The 19,009-nt window shown below is 36.8% G+C and overlaps 1 protein-coding gene across 2 annotated transcripts in view; it reads left to right on the forward strand.

Annotated features, from left to right (window-relative positions):
- Positions 1-19,009, forward strand: part of NHLRC2 (NHL repeat containing 2) — a 59,098-nt gene that overhangs the window by 30,842 nt on the left and 9,247 nt on the right. For both annotated transcript variants that reach the window (XM_032608047.1, XM_032608049.1), the window contains 2 exons: positions 3,060-3,189; positions 16,995-17,094. In XM_032608047.1, coding sequence (XP_032463938.1) covers positions 3,060-3,189; positions 16,995-17,094 — 230 coding nt within the window. The remainder of the gene's footprint in view (positions 1-3,059; positions 3,190-16,994; positions 17,095-19,009) is intronic.

The following is a 19,009-nucleotide window of genomic DNA, read 5'->3' on the forward strand; positions in this document are numbered from 1 at the left end:
CACACACACACACACACACACACACACACTGTATTTTATTTTTACAAGAGATAAATAAACTGACACCAAGCATTGTAAATGGATGACCACAAGAAAAGCAACAATGATTGCAATTACCAAACACGAAACACACTCATACTATGTCATAATATTGACATTCAGTCCAGTAATTCTCCACTGTAACGGCTCCTTTACTTTGCAGAGAAAATTGATTTGTATATTTTTTCCTCTGAGTCCTTGTGGGATTTTTTCTTCTTTTTATTCAAACAGAAAGTCACAAAAATTATAATCATCCTCATCAGTTCACTCAGTCCCATGTAATTAATTTTTTCATCTTGATCTTTTGTTAGCACTTTTATGAATTCATCAGTTTTCCATTGGAGTTCTGAAAATGCTTATTCATTCAGTTCAGCAGTATAGTCAGTTACCAAAAACCTATACTTTTCAGTCTTTTCCATGAATTCCTTGAAGATGAAACCCTTTTCTAGGAACATTTTTGCAAAAGCATCAGAGTACACCCAGAACTGTCTGTAAATGACAAAAGACTTAAAAATGACCACGGTTAAAGATTTGATGAAAGATGATAATGCAATTGACAAGGAAATTTAGTTATTTCTGAGATATACATTTTAAAGTAATAACTAGAATTATGACTTATAACATTATACCAGAACATATAAGATTTTTAGAAATTTCATGTAATGTCTGAAACATATTAACATATTTCCATACAAATAACCCAAAGTAAGTTTAGTATTAGTTGTTTTTTGTTTGTTTTTTTGTACTGCAGGTTCTTATCAGGCATCAATTGTATACACATCAGTGTATACATGTCACTTGATTTTCTAAAAAGCATGAAATCAATCGGGAGAAAGGAAAGTCATTTCTGTACATTGTGCTTGAACAACTAAATACCAACATGGGGAAAAAATAAATATGACACCTACTTCACACACCATATACAAACATCAATTCAAGATGCATCACAGACCTAAATGTAAATGCTAAAACTATGAAGCTTTTACAAGAAAACATGAGAATATCCTTGTGACTTGCATGTAGGCAAAGGTTTCTCAAAGACGGGACACAGAAATAATCATAAAAGAAAAAAACTATAAATTCAAATTTATCTAAATGTAAAACTTCTATTAAACTTCACTGTTAAAGTGAAAAGCCACAGGCTGTCAGAAAATAGTCACAAAAATTCACAAAAACACATCTATGTAGGGGATTAGTATCCATGAAATATAAAGGCTTCTACAACTGAAAAATGAGAAGGCAAACCAATGAAAAATGAGCCAAAGATTTGAATATTTTTCAAAAGAAGATATAAGAATGACCACAAGCACATAGAAAAGTGATCAACATCACGAGCTGAGAAGGAAATGTACGTTCAAACCACAATGAAATACCACTGTATATCCAGTATAATGGTTAAAATGAAAAAGACTGACAATACCATAGGCTGGCAAGGATGTGGAGCAGTTTGAACTCTCATACATCATTGGTGGGAATAGAAAATGATAGAGCACTGGAGAAAAACCTTTTGGGAGTTTTTTTTGGGGAGATTTTTAATCAAACTAATCATATACTTTCCCTATAACATAGCAGTTACAGTCCTCTGTGTATACCCAAGAGAAGTGAAAGCATGTCCACAAAAAGGCTTATACAAGAATATTAATAGCAACTCTATTTGAAGGCCCCCAAACTGGAAATAGCCCAGCTGTCTGTCAGTAAGAAAATATATAAATGAACTGTGATGTATTCCTTATATGGAATACTGCTCAGCAATAAAAAGGAACATGAATAAATCTCAAACATGTTAAATGAAAGAAGCCTCACACAAAAGAGTTCATTACTGTATGACTCCATTTATCTGAGATCCTAGAAGAGTTACAACTAATCTGTGATGGAAATAAAAAATTAACACTGTTTGCCACTGGGGTCAAGAATGACTGGAAGGAGGTATGAGGGAACTTTCTGGAGTGAAGGTAACATTCTGTATATAAGTTGGGGCCACACAGGTTTATGCATTTTTGAGAATTTATCAGGTGATAGACTTAAGATTTGTGCATTTCGTTGTAAGTTTTGCCTCAAAAAAGGAAAAAGGAGATCTGAAAAAATATGGAACTCTAGTTAATGACAAGCCTACTGAAATATTTAGGGACAGTGTACTAATGTTTATGATTTACTTTGAAATGCATCAGAAAATGTAAATGAAGGATTGATAGCTGGATGAGATATGTGGTAAAGCAAGTCAGTGAACTGTTGATATATGGATGTTTGGTGCAATATTCTTTCAGCTTTCTCTTTGTTTGAAAATTTTCATGATAAAATGTTGAAAGTGTCTCAGGAGATGAAACCAGAGCATCTTTTTTCAGTAGAATGCATTGATTTTTTGGTTTATGAAGCAGAGGCTATGTAACATAGTAGAGCTAGAACTGGTTCAAATCCAAGATCCTTGACTTACTAGCTGTGGGATCTTGGGATCTTACTGAATGATCTGTGCCTCAGTTTCCTCTAAAGTAATCAAAATCACAGTCATAGGGTTATTAAGATGGGTGGATGGATGGATGGATGATACTTGGATTAGTTCTTACCATATATTAAGCTCCATATGTGTCAATTACTAGCCAAGCATAATTGAAATACATACATTTAATTTAAGAAGCAAGTGTTTTCCTTGATTCTGCTTTAAATTTTCAAATTTCACCTTCTTTTAAAATATTTTATAGTTGAGATGAGATCAACAGCAGTTCTGGTAAAGGCATGATGAGGGAGGGGAGTAAGAGGAAAGTGGGGGAATGGACGGATGAAGAAATGAAAAGGACTGAGTTTTATGCATTTCAATAACAAGGTCACCATGTACTTGATTAGCCTTTTTTTTAAGCTTTTTTTTTTTTTAAGTATGTTGCACATGGGTTTTTTTTTACACACTAAAAACCACTCAGTTTTATTAACATATAATAAGTTCACACATACTGTAAATAAAGTACATGTTTTCTGTATGTTCTACGGGAAATAGATGCATTGCATAAAACCTGTATTAATGTCTATAGATTGACCTAGAAGCTGAGATGGTGAGCACTGTAGCTGGCATTGGAATTCAAGGTACAGATAAAGAAGGTGGAGCTAAAGGAGAAGAGCAGCCCATTAGTTCTCCTTGGGATATAGTTTTTGGAAGGTCAGGTATGTAAACTTTTGATATTAAATATAAGTAAATTTTGCTAAGTAAAAGTTTTAAGATATTATGGGAACATTCATTTTTGACTAATTCTTTTACTAGTTATTTTATGCTTTTATACCAATGACTTGGGATTTGTTAATTGCATAAAAACAAAGCCAGCAGTAATATAGAGAAGATAGAGTAAATATATCATTATATATTACATGTAACATTACATACCTATTGTATTTTATACACAAGATAGGGTATGTATTTCTCTAATGTTAAAGAATTTCATCTTAGTTGCAGCTTCCAATTAACATAGTTCTGAATATTCTGAAATTGGACAGACTATAGTTTCAGAATTTCAAAAGATTATTCACACACTATACTGTTTAACAATGTCCTTTTTATTTACTGTCATATAAAAAATCAAGAAATGACAGAGGGTGTTTTTAGATTATCAATAAAATTTTAATTTAATTATTATAGCTTCTTTTGAGTAGTTAAAAAAACGTTACCTATATACAATGGAATATTACTCAGCCATAAAAAAGAATGAAATCTTGCCATTTGTGACAACATGAATGGGCCTAGAGGGTGAGAAAGACAAATACTGTATAATTTCACTTATATGTGGAATCTAAAAACAAATGAGCAAACATAACAAAACAGAAAGAGAGTCATAGATACAACAAACAAGGAAGGGGATGGTGGGGATGAGTGAAATAGGTGAGGAGAATTGAGGTACAAATTTCCAGTTAAAAAAGAAATGAGTCACAGGAATGCAGTGTACAACATGAGGAATATAGTCAATAATAATACAATATCTTTGGTAACTAGACTTACGGTGATCATTTTGCAATGTATAGAAATATCAAATCACTACATTGTGTACCAGGAGCTATCATAGAGTTGTAGTCGATTATACTTCAAAAAATAAACAAACGTATAGAAAAAGAGATCAGATTTGTGGTCACCAGAGGCAGGGGTGGGGGATTTGGATGAAGGTGGTCAAAAAGTACAAAATTCCAGTTATAAGATACATAAGAAGTAGGGCTATAATGTACAACATGATTAATACAACTAACAGTGCTGTATGTGTATATGAAAGTTGTTAAGATGAGTAAATCCTAAGAGTTCTCATCATAAGGAAAAAAATTTTTTCTTTTTTAATCTATATGAGGTGATGGATATTCACTAAACTTAATGTAATTATTTCATGATGTATGTAAGTCAAATCATTATGTTGTACATCTTAAACTTATACAGTGCTGTATATGTCAATTATATAAATAAAACTGGAAGAAAACGTTAAGATTAAAAAATAAAACTTAATTTAAAAAGTAAAAACTTTATCCTACTGAATTACTTAGAAAATTGAAAATGAGATTTGCCTTATTTTTACAATCTTTGTTACCTATATATTACTTGACGAAAAGATAATCCAGCAGCGCTAGTACTCTTATTTTTCACTGGCCCTCAGCGTTGCTGACATGGTTATCTACGTGTTTAAAACCAGAGTAATGAAGAAAGAAATTTAGTAGAATATATTGAAAATGGAACTTGGAGCTAAATGGTTTGTATGATTTTAATATATTTATAGAGTGACTTAAGCACCATCTTAGTTGGATGATTTTACATTTGAGATAATTTTTTTATGATGCCAGTTTGGTTATAATTCAAAGACCTTAATTTTTTCATTGTGATTAACTTTTTATAAAGCTTTTAATATTTATAAAGTAACTGAATGAACTTCTGGTACTACCTGCACTTAATATATGTAACTTAGGTATTTTGCATAAGTTATTTTTGAAAATTCCATTTTTGGAATTTGGTGCCCTAATAATGATGAGTTGTTTTAGTGGCTCACAGTGGGGAGGGGTTGAGAAGGTAGAGGGAGCAGTGTGTCTCAAGAGCAGCCAATAAGGAGATATATTATATGTAGAGATTTTTAAAACAATAAGAAAACCAACTACACCTCGATCTTCTTTTTATCACCATGCACCAGCAATTCTAAATAATTTCAGGGTTAAAAATACTCATCCCCATCAGGACTTAACCGGACTTGCCTCCCTGCTTTTGGTACACACCTGAGCTATTTGAACATAATCTTATAGATGGAAAAACAGTCTGAAATATATCTGTTAGTAAAATATAGTCAAAGTGGATGAGAACTGTTATTTTGGTATGTTATTACCTTCCCTCAAGGAAAATAAGAATTCTCTTAATATGTAAGCCCCAGTGATTTATAGTTAATAGTCCATATAGCAATTCAGTTATTGATATTTATGTTTTACATCTTACAGCGTGTATTTACTGTCTGTCAGTAATTGCCACAGTAAAGCTTCATAAGAAATCATCCCCAAACTCATATAAACCTAAACCTTTATTTCTCACTTACATACAGGGTTGGGGTTCAGTTGATCAAGGCTGAGCCTGGGCTTGGTTCCAGACTGTTGTTTGGGTCCAGATCTGCTCCATTTGTTTCTCCTTTTTCTTGAGCCAGTAGCTGACTGAGGTATATTCTTTTGGCAAAAGGCAGGAGCACAGGAGAGTAAGCCCAGTTACACACATTTAAAGCCTTTGCTCATGTCATATCTGCTTACCTACTGTCATTAAAGCAAGTCACATAACTAAGCTCAAAGTTATGGGGCAGGGATATGCACTTTGCCTACAGTGAGGCAATGGCAAGGGTGTGGTTGTATTATTACCACAGAGGAATAGACTTGAGACCAGTAATTCACTCTGTTACATATTTCAGAATTTATATTGCTTAAAAACAGGGTGTACTTTACCGGATGCTTTACTAAGTTGGATTTATTTAATAAAGTACTTACATATTTTTATAGGCTAAAAATTTTTCAGTCATACTTTATGGCATGGAATTTCTGGTTGTTTATCTCATATTGAGAGTGTACCCAAATTGCTTTCCAAGAAAAATATTGGCCCTGTTGACAAGTACTCCCTCAGCTTCCAACTGGAGTGATGTGCTGAGGCTTGTGTCTTTATTAAGCTCAGCTTTTAGAAAAGGAAGTGAATCCTACCTTAGCTCAATAGATCATTAAAAGCATATGGTTCCACATTTAACTTACAGTTTAAATTAGCTTCACTCCAGGTACTTGGCAAGAGGAGTAATCTTGAATGCACTTAAATAAGCTCAACACCTTTCAAAATGCTAAGAGAAAATGGTTTTCAAGTACTGTATGAAGGACCTATAATCACAATGACTACAAGAGTTTTTAACCTTGAGTTATATACTCAAGGCATTCATGGTTAGATTTTGCGAAGTACTTAAATTTCCCAGAAATTCTATTTAAGGTTTGGGGGAGTTGGTCAGATTCTCATCAGTTTCGAAGTGGTGTGTTACCCCAAAACATTTTAAGAGCCACTGCTTTAAATCACTCTGAAGTCTAATCCTGGATTAATGCATTATTGTCAGAGTATGGGGAAACTGGATCATAGAATAGTTGCTCTCCTTACAATTGTTTTTACTTAACTGTATTTTGACATCATGTCATTCATTTAAAAATATATTAACACATCAACATATCTTACATTCATTTATATATGTATATGTTTCATATTATATATTTCATCAAACCACAGTCCTGTGGGACTTCTGAACTGTTTTTACTATAAGGGTTTGCTGCTAATTTCAGTTATTATCTTATAAATAACCTCTCTGATTATCTACTAGAGAATTTTTCTGTGTTATAGATAATTATGTTTTTTTCTAAGTATCAAGTTTGTTTTTAAGCTCCTGGATAATTTGAATATCATAACTGATTGTGTTTGCATTGTTATATTGATTCCTAGGAAACTTAGAGACAGATTTGTCTCTAGCAAAGTGTAACGGAAACATGACATTCATTTTTTTCTTTAACATCTTTATTGGGGTATAATTGCTTTACAATGGTGTGTTAGTTTCTGCTTTATAACAAAGTGAATCAGTCATACATATACATATGTTCCCATATCTCTTCCCTCTTGCAGCTCCCTCCCTCCCACCCTCCCTATCCCACCCCTCCAGGTGGTCACAAAGCACCGAGCTGATCTCCCTGTGCTATGCGGCTGCTTCCCACTAGCTATCTACCTTACGTTTGGTAGTGTATATATGTCCATGCCTCTCTCTCGCTTTGTCACAGCTTACCCTTCCCCCTCCCCATATCCTCAAGTCCGTTCTTCAGTAGGTCTGTGTCTTTATTCCTGTCTTACCCCTAGGTTCTTCATGACATTTTTAACCCTTAAATTCCATATATATGTGTTAGCATACGGTATTTGTCTTTCTCTTTCTGACTTACTTCACTCTGTATGACAGACTCTAGGTCTATCCACCTCATTACAAATAGCTCAATTTTGTTTCTTTTTATGGCTGAGTAATATTCCATTGTATATATGTGCCACATCTTCTTTATCCTTTCATCTGATGATGGGCACTTAGGTTGTTTCCATCTCCGGGCTGACATTCATTTTTTAATATTACTTGGCTGCATCTTTCTTTTCTACTCTATTTACCTATTGTTTCAATTTTCTTATTTTAAATTTATTTATCTTACTAGGGTTTATTTCCTTGTAAACTACCTGAATACTTTGTGAAATAAAAGTAGAAGTAAATAAATCCAGTAGAATAATTTATTTTTATTTATTTATTTTTTGCTGTATGCAGGCCTCTCACTGCTGTGGCCTCTCCCGCTGCGGAGCACAGGCTCCGGACGCGCAGGCTCAGCGGCCATGGCTCACGGGCCCAGCCGCTCCGTGGCATGTGGGATCTTCCCAGACCGGGGCACGAACCCATGTCCCCTGCATCGGCAGGCGGACTCTCAACCACTGTGCCACCAGGGAAGCCCCAGTAGAATAATTTACTGAACTGATTGGGTATGATAATTGATCCATGTGGAAAAAAAAATCTGTTAATCATAAAACTAAAAATGCTTTAAGAACTATAAATGTACATTTATAGAATGTACTTTTTTTTTTTTTTTTTGCAGTATGTGGGCCTCTCACTGCTGTGGCCTCTCCTGTTGTGGAGCATAGGCTCCGGACACGCAGGCTCAGCGGCCATGGCTCACGGGCCCAGCCGCTCCACAGCATGTGGGATCCTCCCAGACTGGGGCACGAACCCCTGTCCCCTGCATCAGCAGGCGGACTCTCAACCACTGCGCCACCAGGGAAGCCCTATAGAATGTACATTTTTAACCAGTCTTTTGATGTTTAAGTGTGTCTTTTCTGACAGTCTTATACCAATCACAGTGTATTGTTTTGGTTTCCTTAAACTGTGATGAGTTTTTAAAACACCTGCAAAGAAAACAGGGCTGAAATTTTTAAAACCTATTCTTTCCAATTGTCTTTCCACATCTTATTCACTAACAATTTGACTTTGCTACTTGGCTTTATTGTCTTTCCAAAGTATTAACTTTGTTTTCAGAGGAAAAACTTCCTTCCAATTCATTCATATTGAATTGGTTTGAATATATTTAAATTATGTAATTGTAAAACTGGTTTAAGCAGATGTGGGATTAAATGCAACTTGAAGGGGACTGTGGTTAAGAAAAATTGTTCTTGTAAGCACTTAAATTTTTTAATACTTTAAGAATTATATAGAATATTTCTGAAATTCTACCATAGTTAGGAATATGAGAAAGGATGGAATTATCAGAAGGGAAACATGAAAAATAGATAGGGTATTGTGGTATCATCATATATTAAGCTGTTCTGCAGTGCAAACAATGGACCACAGCTACACCTGACAGCATGGAGAAGTATCAGGAAATCTGTTGAGTGGAGAAAGCACCTTTTATAGAATGTTCAGTAGCAAGCAAGACTGACTATACATTGAGAGATCCATTCAGACATGGTAAAATTTTAAAATCAAAGAAGATAATGAAAAACACAAATTTTTAGACTGGTAGTTCCTTCTGGGAAGAGGAGGAGGATATGCTCACAGAGGGATGCAGGAAGTTTTCACATAATCTTCCCTTTTCTTGAGCTGGTGTTGTGCACATGGATGTTTAGTTATTATTTAACCTTTATGTAGAACAGTTATCCATTCATATGCATATTTAAGTAAAAATTAAACCTTAAAAGGAAAGAAAATAGATCATATAAAGAGAGTGAAAAATAACAAAGACAATATGCAGTTGAATATATACCCCACCAAGAGACTCAGATAATGAACAGCGTACACTTCAAAAAGAGATTAGGGAAAGGGACTTGAAATACCTCTGATTATTTTAAATATATATGTAATATGTAAATGTGTGTGTGTTTGTATTTTTAATAGTACCTGAATATTTAACCTAATTATGCCATTACAGTGATAAAAGCATGGAAATAATTCACATACATTGATTTTTACAAAAAATCACTTTATAAAAGTTATTTTCATCTTTGTCCATTTTTGATTATCACTCTAAATATGGTCAAAACTTTATAATGCACTAAAAATAATTAAAAAGAACTCCAATAAATTCATTTTTTCACCAGAAACATTGCCATGTTTCTAAAATGCATACCAAGTCTGTGCTGTCTCCACTCATGCCCTACAATAACCTGAGAATTTCTTTTATCGTAAAGGTCAGAACCCCTGCTAGTCTCTAAGTACTTCAGACTTCACCTGATTTTAAATCATTTACAGAAAAGATAGTGTGCCCAAATGCCATTAACCTTCCTTGGCCCTTTAATCAGCATTTCCCTAGATAGAAATTTAGTTGTACTTATTTGACCTTTAATGATTGAAATCCAACTATTTAGTATGCTAGTCTGGTAATCTACAGCTTAGATAATATGTTTCTCTGACTTCCATTAGTATGCTCTAAATAAAATACATTTATCCTCTTATCGGATAATACAAAATTTTTTTGAGGAATAAATTTTATATAATGTGACTAGTGTGTTTTTATTTTAACAAAATAAAAACAGTAGTAGTATTTTTATATCTGAATAACTATTATCGCACTGACTTGGTGTTTATAAGCGTTTTTTTTCAGTTCGAATGATGAGGTAATAATTTACAGAAAGTAACATTTACCCTTAATAGGTGTAAGTTCTATTATGAAGAATCTTTATAACCATTGCTACAATCAAGATATAGAATATTTCCATCACCCCAAAAAGTTCTCTTATGACTCTGTTCAGTCCTCCCTCCCTCACCCTCTACCACCCACTCTACCCACTCCACCCACTGGCAACAATGATTCCTTGTTCCTCTGTATAGTTTTGTATGTCTGGTTTCTTTCAGTTACCATAATCTTCTGCGATCCATCCATGTTCTTGCATGTATCAGTAGTTCTTTTTTATTGCTGAGTAGTATTCCATTGTACAGCTGTACCACAATTTGTTTATTAACTCACCAGTTGGTAAGCGTTTCAGCTGTCTCTGGTTTATGGCAATTATGATTAAAGCCTCTATAAACGTTTGTGTGCAGGTTTTTATGTGGACGTATATTTTCTCTTGGGCAAATGCTTAGGAATGAAATTGCTAGATCATATGATAAGTGTATGTGTAATTTTGTAAGAAACTGCCAGACTGTTTCCCAACGTTGCTGATTTCTTAAAAATCCCGTGTCTGGCTGGAGTAATTTTGCTTTTGCGTGTAGAACTAACTTTAACATTTCTTGCAGCACTTGTCTGCTGACAGTGATTTCTCTTGGCCCTTTCTTTGGAGGGGGAGGGTCTGAAAAAGTAATTAGCATTCATTTTTGAAAGCTATTTTTACTCCATAAAGAAGTCTGGATTGGCGCTTTTTTTTTTTTTTTGATATTTTAAAGATGTCATTCCACTGTGTTATAGCTTACATAGTATAAACGAGAAGTCTGATTTAATTCTTTTCCTAGTTCCTTAGTATAAACAATGTGTTTTTTCCTCTGGCTGCCTTGGAGATTTTCTCTTTGGCTTTCAGCAGTTTCATTGATACATCGAGGAGTCACCTGCTCAGGATTCTTGATGTCCTTCGTTATTTGGAAAAATTCTCAACCATTATCTTCTCAAATAGTTTTTCTGCTCCTTTCTCTTCTTTCTGGGATTTCAGTTACTCGTATGTTAGATTCTAATATTATATTCAACAACTTTTACATATTATGGTTTTGGGTTTTTTTTAATGTTCACCCTTTATTCTCTTTGTGTTTCAGTGTGCATAATTTCTGTTGATTTAGCTTTAGGGTCATTGAATTTTTCCTCAGCTGTGTCTAGTCAACTGATGAGCTTGTTGAAGGAATTTTTAATTTCTGACATTATTCTTTTTCTAACAGTATTTCCATTTTAATATTTGTTAGAGATTTCATCTATCTGCTCAAATTCCCCATCTATTTAGGTATGTTGGCCATCTTTTTCTCTAGATTCTTTACCATAGTAAGCATAGTGATTTCAAAGTCTATGTCATAGATCTAAATTTCAGGTCAGCTCTGAGTCTGTTTCTGTTGATCGCTTTGTCTCTTGAAAATGTTTTTTTATTTGTTTTTTTATTTTGTTTTGCTTACATTTATGTGCGTCTTCTCATTTTTTTGTTAAATTCCAGTCATGCGTGGAACTATGGAGGCTGAGATCAATAGTATTTGTCATTATTATGGGAGGTCGAGTCAATTTAGTCAGAAGCTGGCCTGGATCTGGATTTTATTATTGCTGTGAGTTCTGTCAAGTCACCATGGCTTTCACAGTCCTCTAGCAGTGGGCTGTTGCCTAAGCCTGCGGGGCTAGATGCTAAAGACTTTTTCTTAGTGTTAGTACTCCACCGTCAGCTTTCAGTCAGCCAGCACAGATCCCCGAGGGATAGACTGCTGCTGTCTTTCTGTACTAGGTTGCACTGGGGCTAAGGGAGAGTTCTCTGTTGTTCTGGTGAGCCTCAGTCTTAGGGAGGCACTGTGTACCTGGGCCTCCATGAAACAAGGTGGAGAGCTTAGAGCTTTTTCAGTGATTCTGTTCCTTCTCTCTCTGGCAGCTTAACTCTCTCTTACATTTGTGAGTGGTTTTGAAGCGTTTCCTGCTTCTCTCCCAGCAGTGGGAAATCTCTACTTGGTGTCTGGGGTCTTTGGCCAAAGACATTTCCTTGCCCCTCCACCAGAGAGTTTTTTTTTTTTTCCTCTCCCCCTCCTCCAGTTATAATTAATCTTTTCCTGTGCCCTGGCAGTGACAGACTTTGTTGCTTTTTCCTAGTGGATTAAGGCTTTGCTTTACAGGGGAGATTTAGAAGCTGTGCAGAAAAAACCATTTACACTAATGGATGATTTCACAGATGCCATTAAGAGGGTTCTAGTCAGTGGGATCTATTTTGATCATAGTTGCTTAAAATAACACAGAATTTGTAAAAGCTGAACTGCAGGTAATTTTTATATTCATATTTCATTTGCTGATTTTGTTCCTGTTTTCTGAAACTATTTCACTAATCCTTCTTGATAATTGATAATTATGAGGCATTTTGCCTTTAAAAATACTTAACTCCCAAAACCTTTTTAGCTATTGGCATTGTCCTTTTTCTATTTTTAATTTGTGACTGCTGTAAGTCAGTGATTCTAAGGACACTCTTTTTTTTTTTTAATAAATTTATTTTATTTATTTATTTTTGGCTGCATTGGGTCCTCGTTGCTGCACGGAGTCTTTCTCTAGTTGTGTCGAGCGGGGGTTACTCTTCGTTGCGGTACAGGGTCTTCTTATTGTGGTGGCTTCTCTTGTTGCAGAGAACGGGCTCTAGGCACATGGGCTTCAGTAGTTGTGGCTCACGGGCTTAGTCGCTCCACAGCATGTGGGATCTTCCTGAACCTGGGATCGAACCCATGTCCCCTGCATTGGCAGGCGGATTCTTAACCACTGCGCCACCAGGGAAGTCCCAAGTGCACTCTTAATTTAAGGTTGAAATGTTCATGATTGCCACATTCTTGTTAGAATGAACTAATACCCATACTTGGTGATACCACTATATACTTTTTTTTTTAAATAAATTTATTTTTATTTTTTGCTGTGTTGGGTCTTCATTTCTGTGCGAGGGCTTTCTCTAGTTGCAGCGAGCGGGGGCCACTCTTCATCGCGTTGCACGGGCCTCTCTTGTTGTGGAGCACAGGTTCCAGGCGCGCAGGCTCAGTAGTTGTGGCTCACGGGCCCAGTTGCTCCACGGCATGTGGGATCTTCCCAGACCAGGGCTTGAACCCGTGTCCCCTGCATTGGCAGGCAGATTCTCAACCACTGTGCCACCAGGGAAGCCCCTACTTTTTTTGCAGTACGCGGGCCTCTCACTGTTGTGGCCTCTCCCGTTGCAGAGCACAGGCTCTGGACGCGCAGGCTCAGCGGCCATGGCTCACGGGCCCAGCCACTCCGCGGCATGTGGGATCTTCCCGGACCGGGGCACGAACCCGTGTCCCCTGCATCGGCAGGCAGACTCTCAACCACTGCACCACCAGGGAAGCCCCCTACTTTTTTTTTTTTTTTTAAAGCTGAGGTGAAAGTCAAGAGACTTCTTCCCAACAGGATGGAAATTTTATTTTTTATTTTATTTTATTTTACTTATTTATTTTTGGTTGTGTTGGGTCTTCGTTGCTGTGCACAGGCTTTCTCTAGTTGCGGCAAGCGAGGGCTATTCTTTGTTGTGGTGTGCGGGCTTCTCATTGTGGTGGCTTCTCTTGTTGCAGAGCACAGGCTGTAGGCGCACAGGCTTCCGTAGTTGTGGCATGCGGGCTCTAGAGCGCAGGCTCAGTAGTTGTGGTGCACAGGCTTAGTTGTTCCATGGCATGTGGGATCTTCCAGGACTAGGGATTGAACCCATGTCCCCTGCATTGGCAGGAGGATTCTTAACCACTGCACCACCAGAGAAGTCCCACAACTATATACTTTAGATTTAAAAATCCAGGATGAACAGTATAAACATGATTATTAGTTTGATAGACATTATAAATGCCAGACTACACCCCCCCCATTTTTTTAAACTCCCATTTTATTTACAAGAACAAACTCTTCAGCCCTCACTGAAATGGTTAGGTGGGTAAAGACTTCTTGAGTGGCAGTTTAGCAAGGAAGTGATGAGCCTGGACTCTGGGGCCAGACCACTTGGGTTCTAATTAGTTTCACATCTTAGTAGTTGTGTGACTTTGGACAAGTTACTCAGCCTCTTGATGCCTCAGTTTCCTCATCTAAATGGGAGATACTAATAGTATCTACCTCAAATGTTTATTGTGAGAATTATGAGAATTAATATATGGAAAGCACCCAGAACAGTGCCTGGCACATAGAAAGTACTATATAAGTGTCCGTTGTTATTGTTGTTTGCTATAAGATTCTCATTATGAAAATCTCAAGATGTTGATAAGCTGAACCAAACCAAAAATGGAAAGGCAAGGGACTGGAAAAAATCCTTGAAAGAGATTATTTGGCCACAGCCTATTCCAGAGGCTACAAGAAGAGAAGGGCAGAAGGAGTGACCTAGCCACAAATACTGGAGTATAAAGCCTTGGTTACATTTGATCAGATCTCAATTTCTGATCACACATTAAAGTGCACTTGGGTAATTGAATCCAAAGCTAAGTCCATGGAGCAGGGGTGGAAGGGAGGGAGAAGAGAACGGGCCAAGCAGAGTGTTGGCCAGAAGAGCACAGGCTCACTTCTGTAGTTCCTTCGTTCTGATCAGAGCACTAATAATCTGGAATTGGACTCACTAATGGATTATTATTCCAGGTTCAGCTGTGTGAATACCAACAAATTATTTAACCCCTTTGAATTTCAATTTCTTTATAAAATGGAGATGATAATAACTAGACTTGCTAATGTTGTTAAAGGAAATAATCCATATAAAGCGCTTATTATTAGCTCAGTGCCTTAAACAGGAAATGTTCCGAATGGTTTTCATTTTCACCACCATGCCCCTCGTCATTATCATCCTCATCAACTGGTATGTAGAATCATAAATTCCTGAATCCCGACCTGGCACAGCCTCTGCTTCTACACTATTTCTCATACCTCCAGCTTCTAAAGGAAATAAGTACACAGAGACCAAGACCAAACAGATGCTCACACTAATATTACGATGAAGCTCTGGCCTCATAGGTAGACCCTAGTTGAACTAGCCTGGCCTGTTTGGAGAAGTAGATAATGGAGACCTGATTTGGTCTTTCACTCCTGTATATACCAACACAGCTCTTCTTTGGCAAAGTAGAGAGGCTTTAAACCCATGTCATCTTCTAATGATTATAGTTTTACTTCCAATCTTTATGCTTTTTGCTTCTTTTTCTTGTATGAATTAGGACCTTCATATGATGCTAAATAAGTGTTCATAGCAGATCTCCTTGTCTCATTTCTGTTCTCAGGGGGAATGTCTTAGTTCGGGCTGCCATAACAAAATGCCACAGACTGGGTGGCTTAAACAACAGAATTTTATTTTCTCACAGTTCTGGAGGCTAGAAGTCCAAGGTCAAGGTGCCAGCATGATTGGTTTCTGGTGAGAGCTCTCTTCTGGCCTATAGATGGTCACCTTCAACCTTTGTCTTCACATGGCAGGGGCAAAATAAAATAAAAGAATATAATAATGAAAAGTTTTTGATCTAGTTCTAAAGTGATTAAGCAGAGACTTGAGTCCCCAGAATATATGGATGCACTGTCACTTTTAATTTATGTTTATTAAAAATATTTGACTATGAAAAATTAAATGGAAATAAACTACTTTCCTTTAGATTTCATATGATAGCAATTAACACAGCAAAAGAGGCAGCATGTTAAATAGATTTTCTTGTTGGACTTCCTGGGTTCAGATTCCAGTTCCTTCATTTACTAGCTCTGTGATCCTGGCAAGTTAGCTAACCTGTCTAAGCCTCAGTTTCTTTTGTAAAGGGCCTGTAAGAAGGGCTTTTTGAGAAGATTTAAGTGATAATCTCTGTAAAGTGCTTGGCACATAGCAACCACAGTTTATTGACTGTCAACATTTTTGTTAAACAAAATTTAAATTAAATAAACAAAATTTAATTTTGTTAAATTAAAAGACACTTGAAAGTAATTCAAGTTAAGGAAGAAAAATTCCTTCTGGACGCAACTACTTGAAGTTAAAGAAAGTACAAATAAAATAGCCTTTCCGATATATTTATTTTAGCATGTGTCTGACCAAATTATTTTAGTGAAAATGTCTCAACTACATGTAAAAGTAGCTTCAGAATACAGCTTAATTAAATATTTTGAAAATAGAATTTGAGAAACAGAGCCCTGTCACATTGTAATAAGTTGTAATATCAGTCTTAAAAAAAGAGAAAATTATTAATTTTAGAAAACAGCTATATTGTAATATAGTGTACTCTTAGGTTTATTACATGTCAATCATATCTTTTTGAAAAAGGTTCACAACAATTAAACAGTAGATTTTTAAAGAGCAGCAGTGATGTGAGTCTTAAGTCTAAAAGCTAATACTGGGGTAGAAAAATATATTTCTTAAACTATTAAAACATACAGTCCTTTCATGAGAAATTGTTCAAAGAACTATTCCTATATTCCTAAAGCATGTAATTTAGGTACTTGAGTGCCAGAGTTTCTTTGGAGCGTGTGTGTCAACGCATTTCTTCTGTTACATAAAGTAAGAAATCAGATGTTTAAAAACATTGTGCCCAGAGATGCAGAGGGACATTTTGCTATTAAGAATACTTCGGATTTCTGTGAATGTAAATTTATAAGTCTAAAGAAGTAAACTTTTCACGAGGAAAATGGAAAAATTTCCAAAATGACTTAAAACGTTGCAAATATTTTTACTTTCTTCTATCAGATGATTTATAAACATACTACTGTCTTCCCTTAATTTAAATTTCTGAAAGATTGGGAATGTTTGTATTAACCAGATATATCTGTAGTAATTACTGTTTATTTTCATAAAGGTCCAGAGGTCCAAAGAGACGACATTCTGTGGATAGCCATGGCAGGGACTCATCAGATATGGGCATTCCTGCTGGACTATGGCAGATTACCAAAGAAAAAGTAAGTGGTAACTTTGGTAACATCTCTCTTCGGGTAAGCGTGGCGTTCACAGAACTCCTTTTCCCGAAGTTTCCATCCTCGTAACTCTCACTGTACTGGTCAGGATGTGCTGGGCTGTGCTCCCATAACCAGCAGCCCAGGTCCCCGGTGGCTTAGGACGAGGTCTGTTTGCTGGGGGAGCACTACTCTGCCCCCCAGGCTGATGCAGCAGCCACCGTCTGGAGCTCTGCCAGCTGTCCTGGCAGAGAGAGACAGAGCTGGGGAGTTGCTCACTGGCTCTGAAAACTCCTCAGAAGTGACACACATCACTTGTACTCGTCAGCCCAAGTAAGGCTCGTGACCACACCCAACTTTGGGGAGCTTGGGAAGAGCGGTCCCCCCGAGCATCCACAAGGAGAACTGGGAGCATCTTTCATTTTAATGCGCATTTCTAATATCCCTGATCATTAATTCAGATATTTGAAGACTGCATAGCAGACTAGTTAATAGCTCAGGTTTTGTAGTCAGGCCTGAGATTGAGTCCTGGCTTTGCCACTTATTATCTACATGAGCTTGGGAGAGTCACTTTAACTTTCTAAGCCTCAGTTTCCTTATTTATATCTACCTCATAGGCTTGTTTTGAGAATTAATGTGTGTGAAAGGCTCAGCCTGGTGCCTGGCGTGTACAGTAAATGTTGGTAGCATTGCTGCCACTGTTAGGGGTATAAAGCTGGAAAAGTAGTGTCTCTACAAATTTTCTTGTATTTTTTTCTATAGAGCCTTTCCTATTCTCCCTAACACCCCAGCCTTCCCCTTCCCTGCCCTCCCCTCCCATCTCTCCCTTCTTCCCCTCTCCCTCCCTCTCACCCCTCTCTCTCTCTCACCTTCTGTTTTTGGTTGCACTTACTTGTTTACATAACTGTTTTCTCCTAGTAGACTGCCTCTTAAAGGAAAGGACCCTTTTGCATTCACTTTTGTGTCCCCTGTACCTAGCACAGTATCTGACACATGATAGGAGCTCAGTAAGGGTCTGCAGAAGAAATAAGTGAATGAAAGTCATAGACCATAAAGACTGTCAAACCACCCTAGAAAGCAAGTGTCGGTCACCTCAGTTACCTTTATCAGTAGAAAGGGGCAGTCATATAGATAATCCAAAATATCAGATATTCTAAAGAGTGTATGTGTGTGTGTTGCTTTGTACGATGTTTTGCAACATTTAATCATTCATCTAACAAATATTTATTAAGCAAACTAGGCACTGTGCTTGGCCGTAGGGATGAAGTGATATGTTTACTATATTAAGAATAAAATGAAAAGATGTGGTTACTGTCCTCAGCAGGTTTTCAGAGGAAGAATCAGATCAGCAAAAACAAACAAAAAATAGTTGGGAAGTACAGGCGCTGTGTGCAAAAGGAATCACTGCAGTAGTCCTTTAAATGGAAGTTGTCCCTTACCTAAATAAGAGGAACACCTGATATAAATAAGATCTGAGGTATCAAGGAAGGCTTCCTGGAAGATGGTACTAAACTAAAACCTGATAGAGAGTAGAAAGGAGTTCAGAAGAGTAGAGGTTTTCCAGGCAAGAAATGACCCTAGTGATGTCAGTAGCAGCCAGATCATGAAGTGCCTTGTGAGTCTTTTTTTAGAGATTTGAAAGTTATTCTGCATATACCTTTATAGGAAGTTTTAAGCTGGGAAGTGACATAAGATTTGTGTTTTTGAAAGGACACTGGCAGCATTTGGAGCGTGACAGTACTGGAGACAGAGATACAAGTGAGGAGGCGATTGCTGTTATCCAGGCCAGAGCTGATAGTAGCCCAAACAGCGACAGGACCGATAACATAAGATGAGGAAAAAAGTAGTAGCAGAGATGACCAGAATATGCTGTTGTAAGCGATGACTGTTTTGGACCTAGATGGTCAAGAGTGGACTAAAT

This window comes from Phocoena sinus, chromosome 16 (genome assembly GCF_008692025.1).
Source record: "Phocoena sinus isolate mPhoSin1 chromosome 16, mPhoSin1.pri, whole genome shotgun sequence".
In the NCBI taxonomy this organism is placed as follows: domain Eukaryota; kingdom Metazoa; phylum Chordata; class Mammalia; order Artiodactyla; family Phocoenidae; genus Phocoena; species Phocoena sinus.